The sequence below is a fragment of the Pelophylax lessonae genome, assembly GCF_965119305.1.
Source record: "Pelophylax lessonae genome assembly, chromosome: 1".
In the NCBI taxonomy this organism is placed as follows: Eukaryota; Metazoa; Chordata; class Amphibia; order Anura; family Ranidae; genus Pelophylax; species Pelophylax lessonae.
The window spans coordinates 573307800-573326563 of record NC_138768.1 but is presented as its reverse complement, the minus strand read 5'-3'; the positions used below and the strand labels follow the sequence as shown (position 1 = coordinate 573326563).

The 18764-nt window shown below is 41.2% G+C and overlaps 1 protein-coding gene across 4 annotated transcripts in view; it reads left to right on the top strand.

Moving 5' to 3' along the window:
* Positions 1 to 18764, top strand: part of SLC4A4 (solute carrier family 4 member 4) — a 342218-nt gene that overhangs the window by 211151 nt on the left and 112303 nt on the right. For all 4 annotated transcript variants that reach the window (XM_082243062.1, XM_082243061.1, XM_082243059.1 and 1 more), the window contains exon 4: positions 7474 to 7612. In XM_082243062.1, coding sequence (XP_082099188.1) covers positions 7474 to 7612 — 139 coding nt within the window. The remainder of the gene's footprint in view (positions 1 to 7473; positions 7613 to 18764) is intronic.

Below are 18764 nucleotides of genomic sequence, written 5' to 3'. Positions count from 1 at the left end.
GTTTTCTAACCTGAAAGCTGAGCTAGAATTTTACTTGGTTTTTACTTGCCATGGTATGTAAAACTTAAAGCGTAACTCCACTTTTGTTGAGAAAAAACATTCCCCTCTGGGTGATCTCTGTACATTACAAGGATTTTAACAAACTTGGTTGCAGATTCCTACCTTTTGTTATTCTGAAGAAATCCCTGTTTGTTCCTTTGTGCCTCTGTGCTGAGTGGGTCTAATGGGAGTGGTTTTATAATTATCTATCAGCTGTTGCAGCTGCAGGGCTCTAATATGGAAAGCTGCTGGGCCTGCATCCCTTTCGACATTTTCGTATTGGGAGTATCTCACCAAAAATGAAATTTTTGTTGCAGGGGATTCCAGAAATCTGACTTATATTTTAGGCAGACTTCTGGGAAAATTGGTGAGCCAATCACACAAGCAGGAAAAGTTTTTAGGGTGTGGTCAGTACACATTCTGTGTACAGAACAACTCCAGGTAGCCATATTGCATTGCATATTCAGAAGAATAAAACAGCTGCGGATTGAAAAGGAAAATGTTTTAACAACATTCAATTATAATATGATTTGTGTCGCAATTGTATACCCTATATTGTTTTTTCCTTATTTGCTATTTAAAGTTACCCTTTAACCACTTTACCGCTGCTCACTAGAGCTCTACTGCGGCAAAGTGGCTCTTGTAGGTCTGACGACGTAGACCTACGTCGCCAGACACTCCTCCTTCAGTCACAGCGGGAGTCGGGCCAGGGGAGTATCGGCGGTGATCACCGCCGCTCTTCCCCGATCGTCGGGGAATCGAGTCTGGAGATCCGCCCGCTTGTGTAAACAAAGCGGGTGGATCTCCTAAGTGACAGGCAGGGTCAGATTGCAGGGTTCAGCATAGCTGAACCTGCGATCTGTCCCTGTGTCACTCAGTCACCTCCCCCCACACACGTCAGTAAGCACCAGGAATACATTAACCCCTCCCTCTCCAATAAAATTAACCCCTTCCCTGCCAGTGTCATTTTTACAGTAACAGTGCATATTTATAGCACTGATTATTGTAGTAATGTCACTGGTAACCCCAAAAGTGTCAAAAATGTCAGTCAAGGGTCCGATCTGTCCGCCGCAATGTCGCAGTCCCGCAAAAAAAAAAACGCAGATTGCCGCCATTACTCGTTAAAAAAAAAAAAACACCAAAAACAACAGAAATCTTTCCCTTAGTTAGTAAACGCAATAACTTTTGCGCAAACCAATCAAAATACGCTTATTGCGATTTTTTTCACCAAAAATATGTAGCAGAAAACAAATTGGCCTAAAATGATAAAAAATTTAGATTTTTACATTTTTTGGGGGGGAATTTCATATAAAAAAAATTTGAAAAATATTGTTATTTTTTCAAAATTGTCGCTATTTTTTGGTTTATAGCGCAAAAAGTAAAAATCGCACAGGTGACCAAATACCACCAAAAGAAAGCTCTGTATGTGGGAAAAAAAGGACATACATTTCGTTTGGGTACGGCGTTGCATGACCGCGCAATTGTCAGTTAAAGTCGCACAGTGCCGAATCGCAAAAAGTGGCCTGGACGTAAGACAGCAAAATCCTCCGGTAGTAAAGTGGTTAAAGCTGTTTTGTGAGGATCTTCTAAAAGTCAGGAAGGAAAGACTTCCCTGATTCCAGAACCAAACTAAGTTAAGTTATGAGACTGACTTATTCCATAATGAGAGTATGTGAGCAAACAAGACTCTCTCGAAATAGGCCACCATCAGACCCAGGACTGTCTTGCAAAAGCAGAGAATTTTATGTTTTCTGCATTAGAGAGCTTAAATTTGAGATCTGAACGTTTGAAGCTTCTCCAGGAGTCCAGGACTAAACCCCAGAAATTATGAATCGGTTCCAGGGACGATTACAGAAGTTTCAGGATCTATCAGAATGCTTGTAATATCTGGACAGTTAAGGCCATATTATCTGACAGGGCGTGAGCTCACTGTTCCTTTAACAGGAGACTACCTAAGTATCCCACAATGGTGATGCGACAGGAACACAGCGCAGCGAAGAGGTTGGAGTAAAACGCTTGACACTGTTCTGTCACAAGAACTAGGAAAATAACCTGGTGTAGAGGACCCAAAAGGGCTTAATTGAGATCTGTTAATCTATGCAGAGATACAGCACGGTTGTAGGTAAGAAACTGAGGAGGGGATAGAGAAGCGAAACTCCAGCATCTAGCCCTAGGAAACTACCCCCAAATCAAGACAACTGGAATGCAAGCTGTCCAAGCATCTGCAAAGGATAACAGATGTCCCCCACCTTAGAAAGCCTGGGCTCACCTTCATGTAGAGAAAGGTCTGCCTGAGGGTTTGGTGAACTTTGAGCTCCAGGCCCTGCAGGTGGATGGGGAGCCAAGCTTGGAAAGCTCTGGAAATGAATGTTGCAGGAATGATGAAGCAAAAAGGACTTTTCTTATCTGGCAACAGAGGATGCATCTTCCCAGTCTGAGCCTCTCAGCTTCTGTTGGGTGCACTTGCCACCAGTAGCATTCTTGATAATGGTATTTAGGGTAGATCCGAAGACGTATTGTCTCTCAAAGGCTATGCAGATCAGGTGCTTTTTAGATGTGGATTCCACAGTCCAACACTTAAGTGTCCTTCACATGTGAACTGACAGGAGACCCATGCAGAACAAGAGGGCTTCAACTGCTTATCAACTGGGTCATTAAAGACAGGAGTTCCACACATGACACTTCGTTTATCTGTGTGCACAATTCAAAAATTAGTTTTCAACAGTTTTGGAGTCCTGTGGTTATCTGTTACTACAAGATCTAGGGTTACCTTTAGAGTACCTTGGTTATTAAACGCCTTAAACAGACCATTATTTTAACAAAAATCTTCCTAAGACAGACCATTATTTTAACAAAAATTGTCCTATATGATTATATGCACATATAACATATACAGTATAATGCATATTATTCACCTATAAATTGTGTTGACACCCAAAAGCCCTGAGACTGCTTCTGGGTGCTGCCATCTTGGATGTGATGTCAGCAGCCCCAGAACATTCAGAGCTGTCACTCAAGTGACACTCTATAGTATTCCCTTTTGCGCCTCCCCCAAAATCTAAAAAAAAGGTCATGTTGAGAAGTGAGAGGAGGGTTAGAGGTGGTGAGTGGGCTCAGAGAGTGATTAAAATCTTTCAGAAGAGGGTTATGACGTGCAAGAAGGATGCATATTGCAAGTGCATATAAAAATAATATATGGAAAAGAAAAACATTGCATGTTAGCATTGAAATACTTTCCTTTGTGCTTTGACTTGCAATATGACAGGGTCTCCTCAAGTTGTGATTGGTACCGACAGATATAATAATTCTTGGGAACATTATTGTTAGGTCAGAGTTCCCACATTTCAATCCATAGATAGTCTTATTAATGCAGCAGGATTAGTCTCTGTCCCCCTTTTGTATTCTCAAAAATATGCATGAAAAATCTGGTTGTGCTGAGATCTGGGTTCCCAGGAATTGATCTCACTACCCAAGTACCCTTTACAAATACAAGCCCGATTCCAAAAAAGTTGGAACACTGTACAAATTGTGAATAAAAACAGAATGCAATGATGTGGAAGTTTCAAATTTCAATATTTTATTCAGAATACAACATAGATGACATAGCAAATGTTTAAACTGAGAAAATGTATACTTTTAAGGGGAAAATAAGTTGATTTTAAATTTAATGGCATCAACACATCTCAAAAAAGTTGGGACAAGGCCATGTTTACCACTGTGTGGCCTCCCCTCTTCTTTTTATAACAGTCTGCAAACATCTGGGGACTGAGGAGACAAGTTGCTCAAGTTTAGGAATAGGAATGTTGTCCCATTCTTGTCTAATGCAGGCTTTTAGTTGCTCAACTTCTTAGGTCTTCTTTGCTGCATCTTCCTCTTTACGATTTGCCAAATGTTTTCTATGGGTGAAATATCTGGACTGCAGGCTGGCCATTTCAGTATCCAGATCCTTCTTCAATGCAGCCATGATGTTGTAATTGATGCAGTATGTGGTCTGGCATTGTCAAGTTGTAAAATGCAAGGTCTTCCCTGAAAGAGACAACGTCTGGATGGGAGCATATGTTGTTCTAGAACTTGGATATACCTTTCAGCATTAATGGTGCCTTTCCAGATGTGTAAGCTGCCCATGCCACACGCACTCATGCAACCCCATACCATCAGAGATGCAGGGTTCTAAACTGAGCGCTGTTAACAACTTGGGTTGTCCTTGTCCTCTTTAGTCTGGATGACATGTCATCCCAGTTTTCCAAAAAGAACTTCAAATTTTGATTTGTCTGACCACAGAACAGTTTTCCACTTTGCCACAGTTCATTTTAAATGAGCCTTGGCCCAGAGAAAACGCCTGCGCTTCTGGATCATGTTTAGATATGGCTTCTTTTTTGGCCTATAGAGTTTTAGCCGGCAACAGCGAATGGCACGATGGACTGTGTTTACCGACAATGTTTTCTGGAAGTTTTCCTGAGTCCATGTTGTGATTTCCATTACAGTAGTATTCCTGTATGTGATGCAGTGCCGTCTAAGGGGCCAAAGATCACAGGCATCCAGTATGGTTTTCCGGCTTTGACCCTTACATACAGAGATTGTTCCAGATTCTCTGAATCTTTGGATGATGTTATGCACTGTAGATGATGATAACTTCTAACTCTTTGCAATTTTTCTCTGAGAAACTCCTTTCTGATATTGCTCCACTATTTTTCGCCGCAGCGTTGGGGGAATTGGTGATCCTCTGCCCATCTTGACTTCTGAGAGACACTGCCACTCTGAGAGGCTCTTTTTATACCCAATCATGTTGCCAATTGACCTAATAAGTTGCAAATTGGTCCTCCAGCTTTTCCTTAATTGTACATTTAACTTTTCCGGCCTCTTATTGCTACCTGTCCCAACTTTTTTGGAATGTGTAGCTCTCATGAAATACAAAATGAGCCAATATTTGGCATGACATTTCAAAATGTCTCACTTTCAACATTTGATATATTATCTATATATAGATAATGAATAAAATATAAGTTTATGAGATTTGTAAATTAGTCCATTCCTTTTTTACTCACAATTTGTACAGTGTCCCAACTTTTTTGGAATTGGGTTGTAAGAAGCCAGCAGAAGACTGATCTTAACACAAGGATTAACTCGATTTGGCTAGAGATATGATCCACATATTTTCTCTCTGTATTGCTCATGATCATATAATGCTATTAAACTGAAGAACATAGTTAGGTGTCCTGTAAAACTGAACATCATACAGAGTTTCAATGTCTAAATTCAAACTTCAGTAGTTAAATGTTTTGTGGCATCTTGTAAACCTTAAAAAATATGATCACCGTAGTCATAAATAAATCTTTACAGATGTCAAAAAGAAACTAAAATGACAAGCTTCTTTTCAAAGGTATTTGATTGGCTACATCAGGTATAATAAACCAGTGAAACCAAACCTCACATGTAGCAAGTATAATAAGAATGTTTGCCAAAGGTTGAGTTTTAAGGTTTGATCTGTTCTGAAGACTGCACTTACATTTTAAAGGTTTAAGTACTAAATACCTCTGGCATATATATATATATATATGTACTGTATATCTGAAACAATCCGAAACTATAATTTAAAAGAATGAAGCTGCCAGGACTTGGTTATATTTTAGCCCTGCAATCTTAAGACCTGTAAGTAACATACCACTTTAAACAGACTCTATCTAGATACATTTCTGTTTCTTTACTATAAAATATGTTCTTTAGTATCTTGGTATCTCATATAGATAATATTTCAGGTGATATTTCACTTACAGGTGAACAATGCAGCAGGGACAGTGCATCCTCCTTTATTGACCACAGTAGGTTTGTTTGAAGACCTTGAAACTCAAGCATAAAGATCTCAATATCCAGGTGCCTAAGGCAGGCCATAGATAATGCAACCACGGGTTGCAGGAAAAAAAGTTGCTTGATTCCCCCATCAGCACAGTAAATGTTAATGAGGGAATCCCCCCACAGAGCTATAGTGTTCTCTTGGCAGGGGGCACAGGGAGCCGTCCCTGCCGGGAGAACACAGTGATTATTGCTAGAGGCTATAGCCGCTGGCAATAATGGCATGCTAGAAATCTGACATGCTGGTTGTACCCAAGTCGATTAATGGATTGACTTGGGTACAATCAGCCTGCCCATACACAAATTGAATCTCGGCAGGTCCCTGCTGAACTGGCAGAAATTCAAACCATCTTAAGGGACAAAAGAAACTTATTTTAGATCAGAAATTGGAAATATTAGTTGAACTGACACTATAATGTAGGGGAAGTATAATTAAAAAAAAATGTACATTGAACTTTTTTTAAAAGATCCTGCGATATCTTGCCAGATTTAACAAAAACATTTTATAATACAATGAGAGTCATTTTTCAAAACTGGAGCAGACACAAAAGTGGTTGTCAAAAGCAACCACTCAGCTTCTATCTTCAGCTTGTTTGGCTAAGCTTTGGAAATGAAAGATAGAAGCTGATTGGTTGCCATGCACAGTTTCTTCAGCTTTTGGCTGCTCCTGTGTTCATAAATTCCTTTCAGAGTTTCTGAAAGCATAAAGATCTTAATTAAATGAGAAATTTTATGATATAGCTTTATTGTCTCTAACTATTAAAATGATGAATAGGTGTTCTGTAATATTGACATATTGTTGCATGCTCATGCATTGTTAATATATAATGAATGTTCTAAGCCATTGTTATATGTCTGTTATAAACCCATCTAAGGAGGAATTTGTAGCAAGTTTGCTGTACTAATAATGTACTGGCATTTCTAAATACACGTGAAATGTATGCAGAAAATTTCTGAGATTGGTAAAATGATGTAGCTATTACTGGTAAAGAAAAGTTTCAATCTTTTCAAGAAATGATAGTCTTTTAAACATATTGGCTAAACAAATGTCCGCTGTCAGCTGTGCTGAAATTGACCTCAAGCTGTTTTTCAGGTGCATTGATGCTTAACATAATGTATTCTGTCCTAGTCTTCATGTAAAATGCAGACTGTCTCGTGTTAAACATTGCCTTGTTGGTAATAAGTCCCTAAACCTTCAAACCAATGACTATGGCATGTTTTAGATGGGAGGGTGGAGAATCTGTAAATGGATGCTCCTATCCAGTATTGTTGCCCAAGCTGGTTTGGTTTAGACTGGTTCCCTGCCATATAAATATTAAAGTTTGCCTACCTTAGCTTATTAGGGTGGTAAAATTGTCTGAAAATACTGTATTGTAGTCCTGCCTACTCAAGAGACTCCGTAAAGAGTTTAGAGCTTCAGAGACAACTCCAGCAGATCTAGTTGACTATCAACAGGGATTATGTCTTCTGATCAAGAAAGTTTGGAGAACACGCTGAATGCTAGTAGGAGCAAACAGCGGGCTCCAAGTCGTAATTCAGTTATTATCAACCAGGCTGTTAATCAAAGTATTTTCACCTCTACAGTCTCCCCGGCTGCAGAACGCATTCGTTTTATGCTGGGTGAAGAGGATGAAGGCCCAGCACCCCCTCAGCTCTTCACTGAGCTTGATGAGTTACTACTGTCTGTGGATGGTCAAGAAATGGAATGGAAGGAGACAGCCAGGTGAGACCTAATAACTTTATATATCCATTGTTTCAAATATTCTGAGCTATACTGATTGCTGCATACAGAAGAGTCCTTCAGTCTTTTAGATTTACTTTATTGCATTTGCTGATGTAATTGAACTGAAGCAATAATTTATTTGAGATGTACAGTAAATGGTCTAGTACATTTCATAATGGCGATTACAATCTAATATTAGAATACCTTCATCATTTATTTTCCTCCTATGCTGTTAAATTTGAAGTGTAAGAGAGAAATTAAAATGACTTCATGATCAAAGTGTCTAAAGTAGAAGCATTTGTATTTCTTTCTTTTTTTTTTTTTAATAATCTTTATGTAAACATTGATAGAACAGATGAGCCCTACAGTTTCCAGTTTTTCACATTTGGCACAAAGTGCCCATGTCCCAGTCACACACACAACAGTGTAATGATCCAAAAGCAGCATGTGACACATTTGTCACTATCCACAAAGAGTATCAATATAGACACTGCTGCATTTCATACAATGCTTCACCACCTGCCTCTGTTCCAGCTTTTAGCTCCAGACATGTGGAATCTGGTTGTTTGTTAAGGGCAAGCAGTTTTCTGGAAAATTTTAATCAAAAGGACTTGAGTTATAGTAAACATCTAAAACAGAAATACCCAAAGTTCCAGAAGTTCACCGGTGTTTTTTTGGTGTTAATGGAACTTGTGGTGTATTTTATTTATATCTGTTCATTTATATTCGCTTCATTTTACACTATCAACAAAAGTTGCCATTTGCAAGATCCAAATAAGTGATCCTCTTTAGGTCTCACGGCTATCACCGGGTGAAGTGAGAGTGACATGTGCAGCCAGTATATCAATTTGCAGCCAGCAGCGACTGTGCACATGGTAATATGTCATGTTGATTTCATACACTGGTTGGGTCATCGGGCAGCTGCTATCTAAGGCAAACTACCGTGGTTTGTAATTCCATCTGAGAATTATTTGTTAATGCCTTGGCAGCCAAATGTGGTCTCGTTGCCCTTCAGACCCCTGTACTACACCAAGCGCAAAGACAAGTTATTTGATTGCTAATCACATTCCAAGCCCTTAATGTCATGAAGAATGCTGAGGACTTTTGTCTATAGTAGGCACTGTACAGTTTAAACTTTACATTACAGCAAAGCACAAAAGCAAATGAATATTACTGAGAGAAACATGCATTCAAGATACAGTATGTCTGAATTGCTTCCTATTTGTTAGTAAATCTGCCTACCATATGCTATATACATATATACACTATATTGTCAAAAGTATTGGGACATCTGCCTTTACACGCACATGAACTTTAATGACACCCCAGTCTTAGTCTGTAGGGTTCAATATTGAGTTGGCCCACCCTTTGCAGCTATAACAGCTTCAACTCTTCTGGGAAGGCTGTCCACAAGGTTTAGGAGTGTGTCTATGGGAATGTTTGACCATTCTTCCAGAAGCGCATATGTGAGGTCAGGCACTGATGCTGGACAAAAAGGCCTGGCTCGCAGTCTCAGCTCTAATTAATTCCAATGGGGTTCTGTTGGGTTGAGGTCAGGACTCTGTGCAGGTCAGTCAAGTTCCTACGCCCCAAACTCACTCATCCATGTTTTTTACAGACCTTGCTTTGTGCACTTGTCCAAATCATTTGGTGGAGGGGGGATTATGGTGTGGAGTTGTTTTTCAGGGGTTGGGTTTGGCCTCTTAGTTCCACTGAAGGGACATCTTTAGGCATCAGCATACCAAGACATTTTGGACAATTTCATGCTTTCAACTTTGTGGGAACAGTTTGGAGTTTGCCCTTCCTGTTCCAACTTGACTGCGCACCAGTGCACAATGCAGGGTCCATAAAGACATGGATGCATTTTGGATGGTGGAACTTGACTGACCTGCACAAAGTCCTGACCTGAACCTGATAGAACACCTTTGGGATGAGTTAGAGTGGAGACTGTGAGCCAGATCTTCTCACCCAACATCAATGCCTAACCTCACAAATGCCCTTCTGGAAGAATGATCAAACACTCCTAAACCTTGTGGACAGCCTTCCCAGAAGAGCTGAAGCTGTTATAGCTGCAAAGGGTGGGCCAACTCAATATTGAACCCTACGGACTAAAACTGGGATGCGTGTAAAGACAGGGGTCCCAATACTTTTGACATTATTATATATATATATATATATATATATATATATATATATATATATATATTTTTTTTTTTTTTACAAATGGTACAAATTTATGTACTAATTATATTCGTTGATATCTCGTGTCAGACTTAAAGCTGAAGTCTAGGTGTGATCTTCAGTGAGTTATGTTAGTCCAGCTTGGATCAATGTAAGCATGCATACCTCATACTGAAAGGAGCACAGGGGAAGCTGACAATCACTTTGATAGTTGCTGTTCATACAGTGATCACCGCAATCTTCTGGGTCCTGTGGCAAGTGACTGCCCTTCTCCATCCATCCATCCTGGACCAATGTAATTAAACAATAGAGTTCATACCCAGTCTTCGACTTTAATATAATAAAAGTTTTACTGCTTACATATCTTCAGAGGTTTATATGATATACACAGTTCTGGACTTTGTACCACAATGTGGACATAACTTATGTTGTTAGGATAATTTCAGCAGCCATTTTAGTTATTCCTAATTTCCAATATGCCCTATCCTTTTTTAGACTTGTATATCTTTTTCCGTTATCTTTGATTTTCCTGTTAATTGGGTAGAATATCATAAATGAAATGCTTCCTTGCATTCGCTGCTTCTCTTTTGGGATAACTGCGAAGTGCCGTTTTCTGTATCATATTTATATAACTGTCATTTACAGTCAGGCTTATGAGATGCTAGCAGTCTTTTTGTCCCTACATATGGGGGTTCTGTCTGTAACAGAAAGGTATCTTATGACAGACAGAAAAAATCTAAAAAAAGCAGGTAGGATGGAAGGAGATGGCACAAGGAAAAATGATGTAAAAATTTAAGTAAAGAGGAGCTTCACTCCCCTGATATTCTCGTCCTGCCGCTCCTATTTTTCTTCCCCATGTTCAAATATCCAACATCTACGTAGATGGACTGCAAGTTCCTGCCAGATCTCTGTGACCTGGTAGAGACCTGCAGCACATCTGCACACATGAGGGGATCCAAACATGCACACACAACACTGGTTTCTGGGAGCTTGTAGATACCATGTAGATATGCTGCTAGTCTCTGCCACTTGCCAAATACCTAGCAGAGAGCAGCACCATGTCTACACATATATGGAATGCTGTGACGTCCAGGCACTGATTAGAAAATGTGCCCTCATATATCTGTCATTACAGCTTCTTTAAATGTAACTAAAAAAAGTGGGGAACACACTGAAACCTTATTTCCCATGTTAAGATATCCACCCAACTGCAACTTACAGTAGCAGGAGAAGATTTTTATTAGTACTGCTGCAAATACATTACCCTTTTCTGTTATATCCGGACATTATTTGGCCATAAAGATCAGGATTATGAAACTTGACAAACTATAGATCCTGTAATTATTGTCTCCCATGGATTGCTTAGAGAGCTTGCTCAGTCAGTATGCAGTAACGGTGCACAGACAGCTGCCCTGTAAGGAAGGGAGGATTTATTGGTCACATCCTTTTCCATTCTTTATGCACACTGAAATAACATTAGTAGAGTCATAGATTTTCTTATTTAACAACAAAAGTTAATATTATGTTACTTTATCAAACCGAAAAAAACAAACAAAAAAAAAACCAGATTAATTCTCATCTAAGATTCATTTGGGTTATGAATAGTGTTGAGCGAACACGGACTGTATTATTCGTGTTCGTACCGAATAATTGGATTTTTTTTACCCGAACACGGACACGGACACTTTACTGTATGTTCGGGTAAAAATCCGTGTTCGGTCGTTTTATTTCCGGGTTTTGCATGCTTTGGCGCTCTTTTCATGGCGGGCTTTCAACAGCCAATCAACAATCGTTTAACTGGTGTGCCTTAAGCCATCCCAGCCATGCCTGCAAATGTCTTAGTAGCTGTGATTGGCCGTCTGAAGCATGTGACCAAGTCTTTATAAGTTCGAGGCAGCCGCCGCAGCAGCGTCATTCTGCTGCTTAGCTAAGGGACAGAGCACACATCAATGTGCTGGCTGCTGATTAGGGAAAGATAGGCAGGAAAAAACCATTTGTGTCCGGATAGAATTGAGGGACAGGTCGGAGTGTTTAGGCAGGGCGAGTTGTAGGCATTTTAGGGATAGAGTCTGCTGAATTATAGGGTCAGTGTCTTCTACAAACTACAATCGATATTGCTGTGTGGGGGGTGGGGTGAATCTGCACTCAATCCTGATCTACGATCTCTTCTCAATCCTGTTAGGGACAGAGTCTGCTGAATTTTAGGGAAACTGTGTTCTACAAACTACAATCGATATTGCTGTGTGGTGTGGGATTGGAGATAGGCAGGTGTCAGTGATCCACATCCATTTTTCTGTGTGTGAGCTGCAGTGAACACAATCTTTTTGGGCTGCAGTGAACACAATCTTTTTGGGCTGCAGTGAACACAATCTTTTTGGGCTGCAGTGAACACAATCTTTTTGGGCTGCAGTGAACACAATCTTTTTGGGCTGCAGTGAACACAATCTTTTTGGGGTGCAGTGAACAAAATCTTTTTGGGGTGCAGTGAACACAATCCTTTTTGGTGTGCAGTGAACACAATCTTTGTGGGGTGCAGTGAACAAAATCCTTTGTGGGGTGCAGTGAACACAATCTTTTTGGGGTGCAGTGAACAAAATCCTTTTTGGGGTGCAGTGAACAACATCCTTTTTGGGGTGCAGTGAACACAATCTTTTTGGGGTGCAGTGAACAAAATCCTTTGTGGGGTGCAGTGAACACAATCTTTTTGGGGTGCAGTGAACACAATCTTTTTGGGGTGGAGTGAACAACATCCTTTTTGGGGTGCAGTGAACAAAATCCTTTTTGGGGTGCAGTGAACAAAATCATTTTTGGGGTGCAGTGAACACAATCTTTTTGGGGTGCAGTGAACACAATCTTTGTGGGGTGCAGTGAACACAATCTTTTTGGGGTGGAGTGAACAACATCCTTTTTGGGGTGCAGTGAACAACATCCTTTTTGGGGTGCAGTGAACACAATCTTTTTGGGGTGCAGTGAACACAATCTTTGTGGGGTACAGTGAACAGAATCTTTGTGGGGTGCAGTGAACACAATCTTTGGGGGGTACAGTGAACACAATCTTTTTGGGGTGCAGTGAACACAATCTTTGTGGGGTGCAGTGAACACAATCTTTTTGGGGTGGAGTGAACAAAATCATTTTTGGGGTGCAGTGAACAACATCCTTTTTGGGGTGCAGTGATCAAAATCCTTTTTGGGGTGCAGTGAACACAATCTTTTTGGGGTGCAGTGAACAAAATCCTTTGTGGGGTGCAGTGAACAGAATCTTTGTGGGGTGCAGTGAACACAATCTTTGGGGGGGTACAGTGAACACAATCTTTTTGGGGTGCAGTGAACACAATCTTTGTGGGGTACAGTGAACAGAATCTTTGTGGGGTGCAGTGAACACAATCTTTGGGGGGTACAGTGAACACAATCTTTTTGGGGTGCAGTGAACACAATCTTTGGGGGGTACAGTGAACACAATCTTTTTGGGGTGCAGTGAACACAATCTTTGTGGGGTGCAGTGAACACAATCTTTGGGGGGGTACAGTGAACACAATCTTTTTGGGGTGCAGTGAACAACATCCTTTTAGGGTGCAGTGAACACAATCTTTGTGGGGTGCAGTGAACAACATCCTTTTGGGTGCAGTGAACACAATCTTTGTGGGGTACAGTGAACAGAATCTTTGTGGGGTGCAGTGAACACAATCTTTGGGGGGTACAGTGAACACAATCTTTGTGAGGTGCAGTGAACACAATCTTTGTGGGGTGCAGTGAACACAATCATTGTGGGGTGCAGTGAACTCAATCTTTGTGGGGTACAGTGAACACAATCTCATACTTCTGAAGATTTGAGGGTGCTGCCTGTTCCATACTCCCCCTACTCCTCATCTAGCCTTTTAGGGGTACAAACAATAGTAATTGGGGCCTAGTGTGGTTGTGTACGTGTGATATACATACACTTTTTTTGGATCATATTTTCTATTCCGCTATTTAATCAAAAACCTTTGGGGATCAGTTAAATTGGGGGATAGTCTGTGTTGGTACGTGTGAGAGAGATCCACCTTTCCAAGTTGTTGGGGTTCATCTCATACTTCTGAAGGTTTGAGGGTGCTGCCTGTTCCATACTCCCCCTACTCCTAGCCTTTTAGGGGTACAAACAATAGTAATTGGGGCCTAGTGTGGTTGTGTACGTGTGATATACATACACTTTTTTTGGATCATATTTTCTATTCCGCTATTTAATCAAAAACCTTTGGGGATCAGTTAAATTGGGGGATAGTCTGTGTTGGTACGTGTGAGAGAGATCCACCTTTCCAAGTTGTTGGGGTTCATCTCATACTTCTGAAGGTTTGAGGGTGCTGCCTGTTCCATACCCCCCCTACTCCTCATCTAGCCTTTTAGGGGTACAAACAATAGTAATTGGGGCCTAGTGTGGTTGTGTACGTGTGATATACATACCCTTTTTTTGGATCATATTTTCTATTCCGCTATTTAATCAAAAACCTTTGGGGATCAGTTAAATTGGGGGATAGTCTGTGTTGGTACGTGTGAGAGAGATCCACCTTTCCAAGTTGTTGGGGTTCATCTCATACTTCTGAAGGTTTGAGGGTGCTGCCTGTTCCATACTCCCCCTACTCCTCATCTAGCCTTTTAGGGGTACAAACAATAGTAATTGGGGCCCAGTGTGGTTGTGTACGTGTGATATACATACACTTTTTTTGGATCATATTTTCTATTCCGCTATTTAATCAAAAACCTTTGGGGATCAGTTAAATTGGGGGATAGTCTGTGTTGGTACGTGTGAGAGAGATCCACCTTTCCAAGTTGTTGGGGTTCATCTCATACTTCTGAAGGTTTGAGGGTGCTGCCTGTTCCATACCCCCCCTACTCCTCATCTAGCCTTTTAGGGGTACAAACAATAGTAATTGGGGCCTAGTGTGGTTGTGTACGTGTGATATACATACACTTTTTTGGGATCATATTTTCTATTCCGCTATTTAATCAAAAACCTTTGGGGATCAGTTAAATTGGGGGATAGTCTGTGTTGGTACGTGTGAGAGAGATCCACCTTTCCAAGTTGTTGGGGTTCATCTCATACTTCTGAAGGTTTGAGGGTGCTGCCTGTTCCATACCCCCCCTACTCCTCATCTAGCCTTTTAGGGGTACAAACAATAGTAATTGGGGCCTAGTGTGGTTGTGTACGTGTGATATACATACACTTTTTTTGGATCATATTTTCTATTCCGCTATTTAATCAAAAACCTTTGGGGATCAGTTAAATTGGGGGATAGTCTGTGTTGGTACGTGTGAGAGAGATCCACCTTTCCAAGTTGTTGGGGTTCATCTCATACTTCTGAAGGTTTGAGGGTGCTGCCTGTTCCATACTCCCCCTACTCCTAGCCTTTTAGGGGTACAAACAATAGTAATTGGGGCCTAGTGTGGTTGTGTACGTGTGATATACATACACTTTTTTTGGATCATATTTTCTATTCCGCTATTTAATCAAAAACCTTTGGGGATCAGTTAAATTGGGGGATAGTCTGTGTTGGTACGTGTGAGAGAGATCCACCTTTCCAAGTTGTTGGGGTTCATCTCATACTTCTGAAGGTTTGAGGGTGCTGCCTGTTCCATACTCCCCCTACTCCTCATCTAGCCTTTTAGGGGTACAAACAATAGTAATTGGGGCCTAGTGTGGTTGTGTACGTGTGATATACATACACTTTTTTTGGATCATATTTTCTATTCCGCTATTTAATCAAAAACCTTTGGGGATCAGTTAAATTGGGGGATAGTCTGTGTTGGTACGTGTGAGAGAGATCCACCTTTCCAAGTTGTTGGGGTTCATCTCATACTTCTGAAGGTTTGAGGGTGCTGCCTGTTCCATACTCCCCCTACTCCTAGCCTTTTAGGGGTACAAACAATAGTAATTGGGGCCTAGTGTGGTTGTGTACGTGTGATATACATACACTTTTTTTGGATCATATTTTCTATTCCGCTATTTAATCAAAAACCTTTGGGGATCAGTTAAATTGGGGGATAGTCTGTGTTGGTACGTGTGAGAGAGATCCACCTTTCCAAGTTGTTGGGGTTCATCTCATACTTCTGAAGGTTTGAGGGTGCTGCCTGTTCCATACTCCCCCTACTCCTAGCCTTTTAGGGGTACAAACAATAGTAATTGGGGCCTAGTGTGGTTGTGTACGTGTGATATACATACACTTTTTTTGGATCATATTTTCTATTCCGCTATTTAATCAAAAACCTTTGGGGATCAGTTAAATTGGGGGATAGTCTGTGTTGGTACGTGTGAGAGAGATCCACCTTTCCAAGTTTTTGGGGTTCATCTCATACTTCTGAAGATTTGAGGGTGCTGCCTGTTCCATACCCCCCCTACTCCTCATCTAGCCTTTTAGGGGTACAAACAATAGTAATTGGGGCCTAGTGTGGTTGTGTACGTGTGATATACATACACTTTTTTTGGATCATATTTTCTATTCCGCTATTTAATCAAAAACCTTTGGGGATCAGTTAAATTGGGGGATAGTCTGTGTTGGTACGTGTGAGAGAGATCCACCTTTCCAAGTTGTTGGGGTTCATCTCATACTTCTGAAGGTTTGAGGGTGCTGCCTGTTCCATACTCCCCCTACTCCTCATCTAGCCTTTTAGGGGTACAAACAATAGTAATTGGGGCCTAGTGTGGTTGTGTACGTGTGATATACATACACTTTTTTTGGATCATATTTTCTATTCCGCTATTTAATCAAAAACCTTTGGGGATCAGTTAAATTGGGGGATAGTCTGTGTTGGTACGTGTGAGAGAGATCCACCTTTCCAAGTTGTTGGGGTTCATCTCATACTTCTGAAGGTTTGAGGGTGCTGCCTGTTCCATACTCCCCCTACTCCTAGCCTTTTAGGGGTACAAACAATAGTAATTGGGGCCTAGTGTGGTTGTGTACGTGTGATATACATACACTTTTTTTGGATCATATTTTCTATTCCGCTATTTAATCAAAAACCTTTGGGGATCAGTTAAATTGGGGGATAGTCTGTGTTGGTACGTGTGAGAGAGATCCACCTTTCCAAGTTGTTGGGGTTCATCTCATACTTCTGAAGGTTTGAGGGTGCTGCCTGTTCCATACTCCCCCTACTCCTAGCCTTTTAGGGGTACAAACAATAGTAATTGGGGCCTAGTGTGGTTGTGTACGTGTGATATACATACACTTTTTTTGGATCATATTTTCTATTCCGCTATTTAATCAAAAACCTTTGGGGATCAGTTAAATTGGGGGATAGTCTGTGTTGGTACGTGTGAGAGAGATCCACCTTTCCAAGTTGTTGGGGTTCATCTCATACTTCTGAAGGTTTGAGGGTGCTGCCTGTTCCATACCCCCCCTACTCCTCATCTAGCCTTTTAGGGGTACAAACAATAGTAATTGGGGCCTAGTGTGGTTGTGTACGTGTGATATACATACACTTTTTTGGGATCATATTTTCTATTCCGCTATTTAATCAAAAACCTTTGGGGATCAGTTAAATTGGGGGATAGTCTGTGTTGGTACGTGTGAGAGAGATCCACCTTTCCAAGTTTTTGGGGTTCATCTCATACTTCTGAAGATTTGAGGGTGCTGCCTGTTCCATACTCCTCCTCCTACTGCTCAACCATCCTTTTAGGGGTACAAACAATAGTAGTTGGGGCCTAGTGTGGTGGTGTACGTGCGAGATACATACACTTTCTTTTTGATCATATTTTCTATTCCGCTATTCAATTAAAACCTTTGGGGATCAATTCAATTGCGAGATAGTCTGTGTCGGTACGTGTGAGATCCACCTTTCCAAGTTGTTGGGGTTCATCTCATACTTCTGAAGATTTGAGGGTGCTGCCTGTTCCATACTCCTGCTCCTACTGCTCAACCATCCTTTTAGGGGTACAAACAATAGTAATTGGGGCCTAGTGTGGTTGTGTACGTGCGAGATACATACACTTTTTTTGATCATATTTCCTATTCCGCTATTCAATAAAAACCTTTGAGGATCAATTGAATTGCGGGATAGTCTGTGTCGGTACGTGTGAGATCCACCTTTCCAAGTTTTTGGGGTTCATCTCATACTTCTGAAGATTTGAGGGTGCTGCCTGTTCCATACTCCTCCTCCTACTCCTCATCCATCCTTTTAGGGGTACAAACAATAGTAATTGGGGCCTAGTGTGGTTGTGTACGTGCGAGATACATACACTTTTTTTGATCATATTTCCTATTCCGCTATTCAATAAAAACCTTTGAGGATCAATTGAATTGCGGGATAGTCTGTGTCGGTACGTGTGAGATCCACCTTTCCAAGTTTTTGGGGTTCATCTCATACTTCTGAAGATTTGAGGGTGCTGTCTGTTCCATACTCCTCCTACTCCTCATCCATCCTTTTAGGGGTAGAAACAATAGTAATTGGGGCCTAGTGTGGTTTTGTACGTGCGAGATACATACACTTTTTTGGATCATATTTCCTACTCCGCTATTCAATAAAAACCTTTCTAGGGCAAGATCTTAAATTACAGAAATATGAGGAGACCGTCAAATAAGGGCCGTGGCCTGGGTCGTGGTGCTGCTGGTAGAGCTCCTGTTGCAAGGAGAGGACGTGGTCGATCTGTGCCAGCTACACGCACAAGTGAAACACCTTCCTCAAGTGTGAGTAGGCGACAGAACCTGCATCAGTATTTGGTAGGGCATCAAACGCCCCTAGAAGTGATGAGGCCAGAACAAGTTGAGGCGATAGTAGATTGGTTTGCTGCTGACAGTGCCTCCAGTTCCTTCACATTGTCTCCCACCCAGTCTACTGCAGAAAGGTCAGAGTTGGCACCTGCAGCCAATGTCCAACCGTCTTTCACCTCACCCCCTTGCAAATCAGGCCAGCAGTCTGAGCCCCAAGCCATACAGCAGTCTCTTATTCTTTTTGAGGACTCTGTCAGCAGGGTTTCCCAGGGCCATCCACCTAGCCCTGCCCC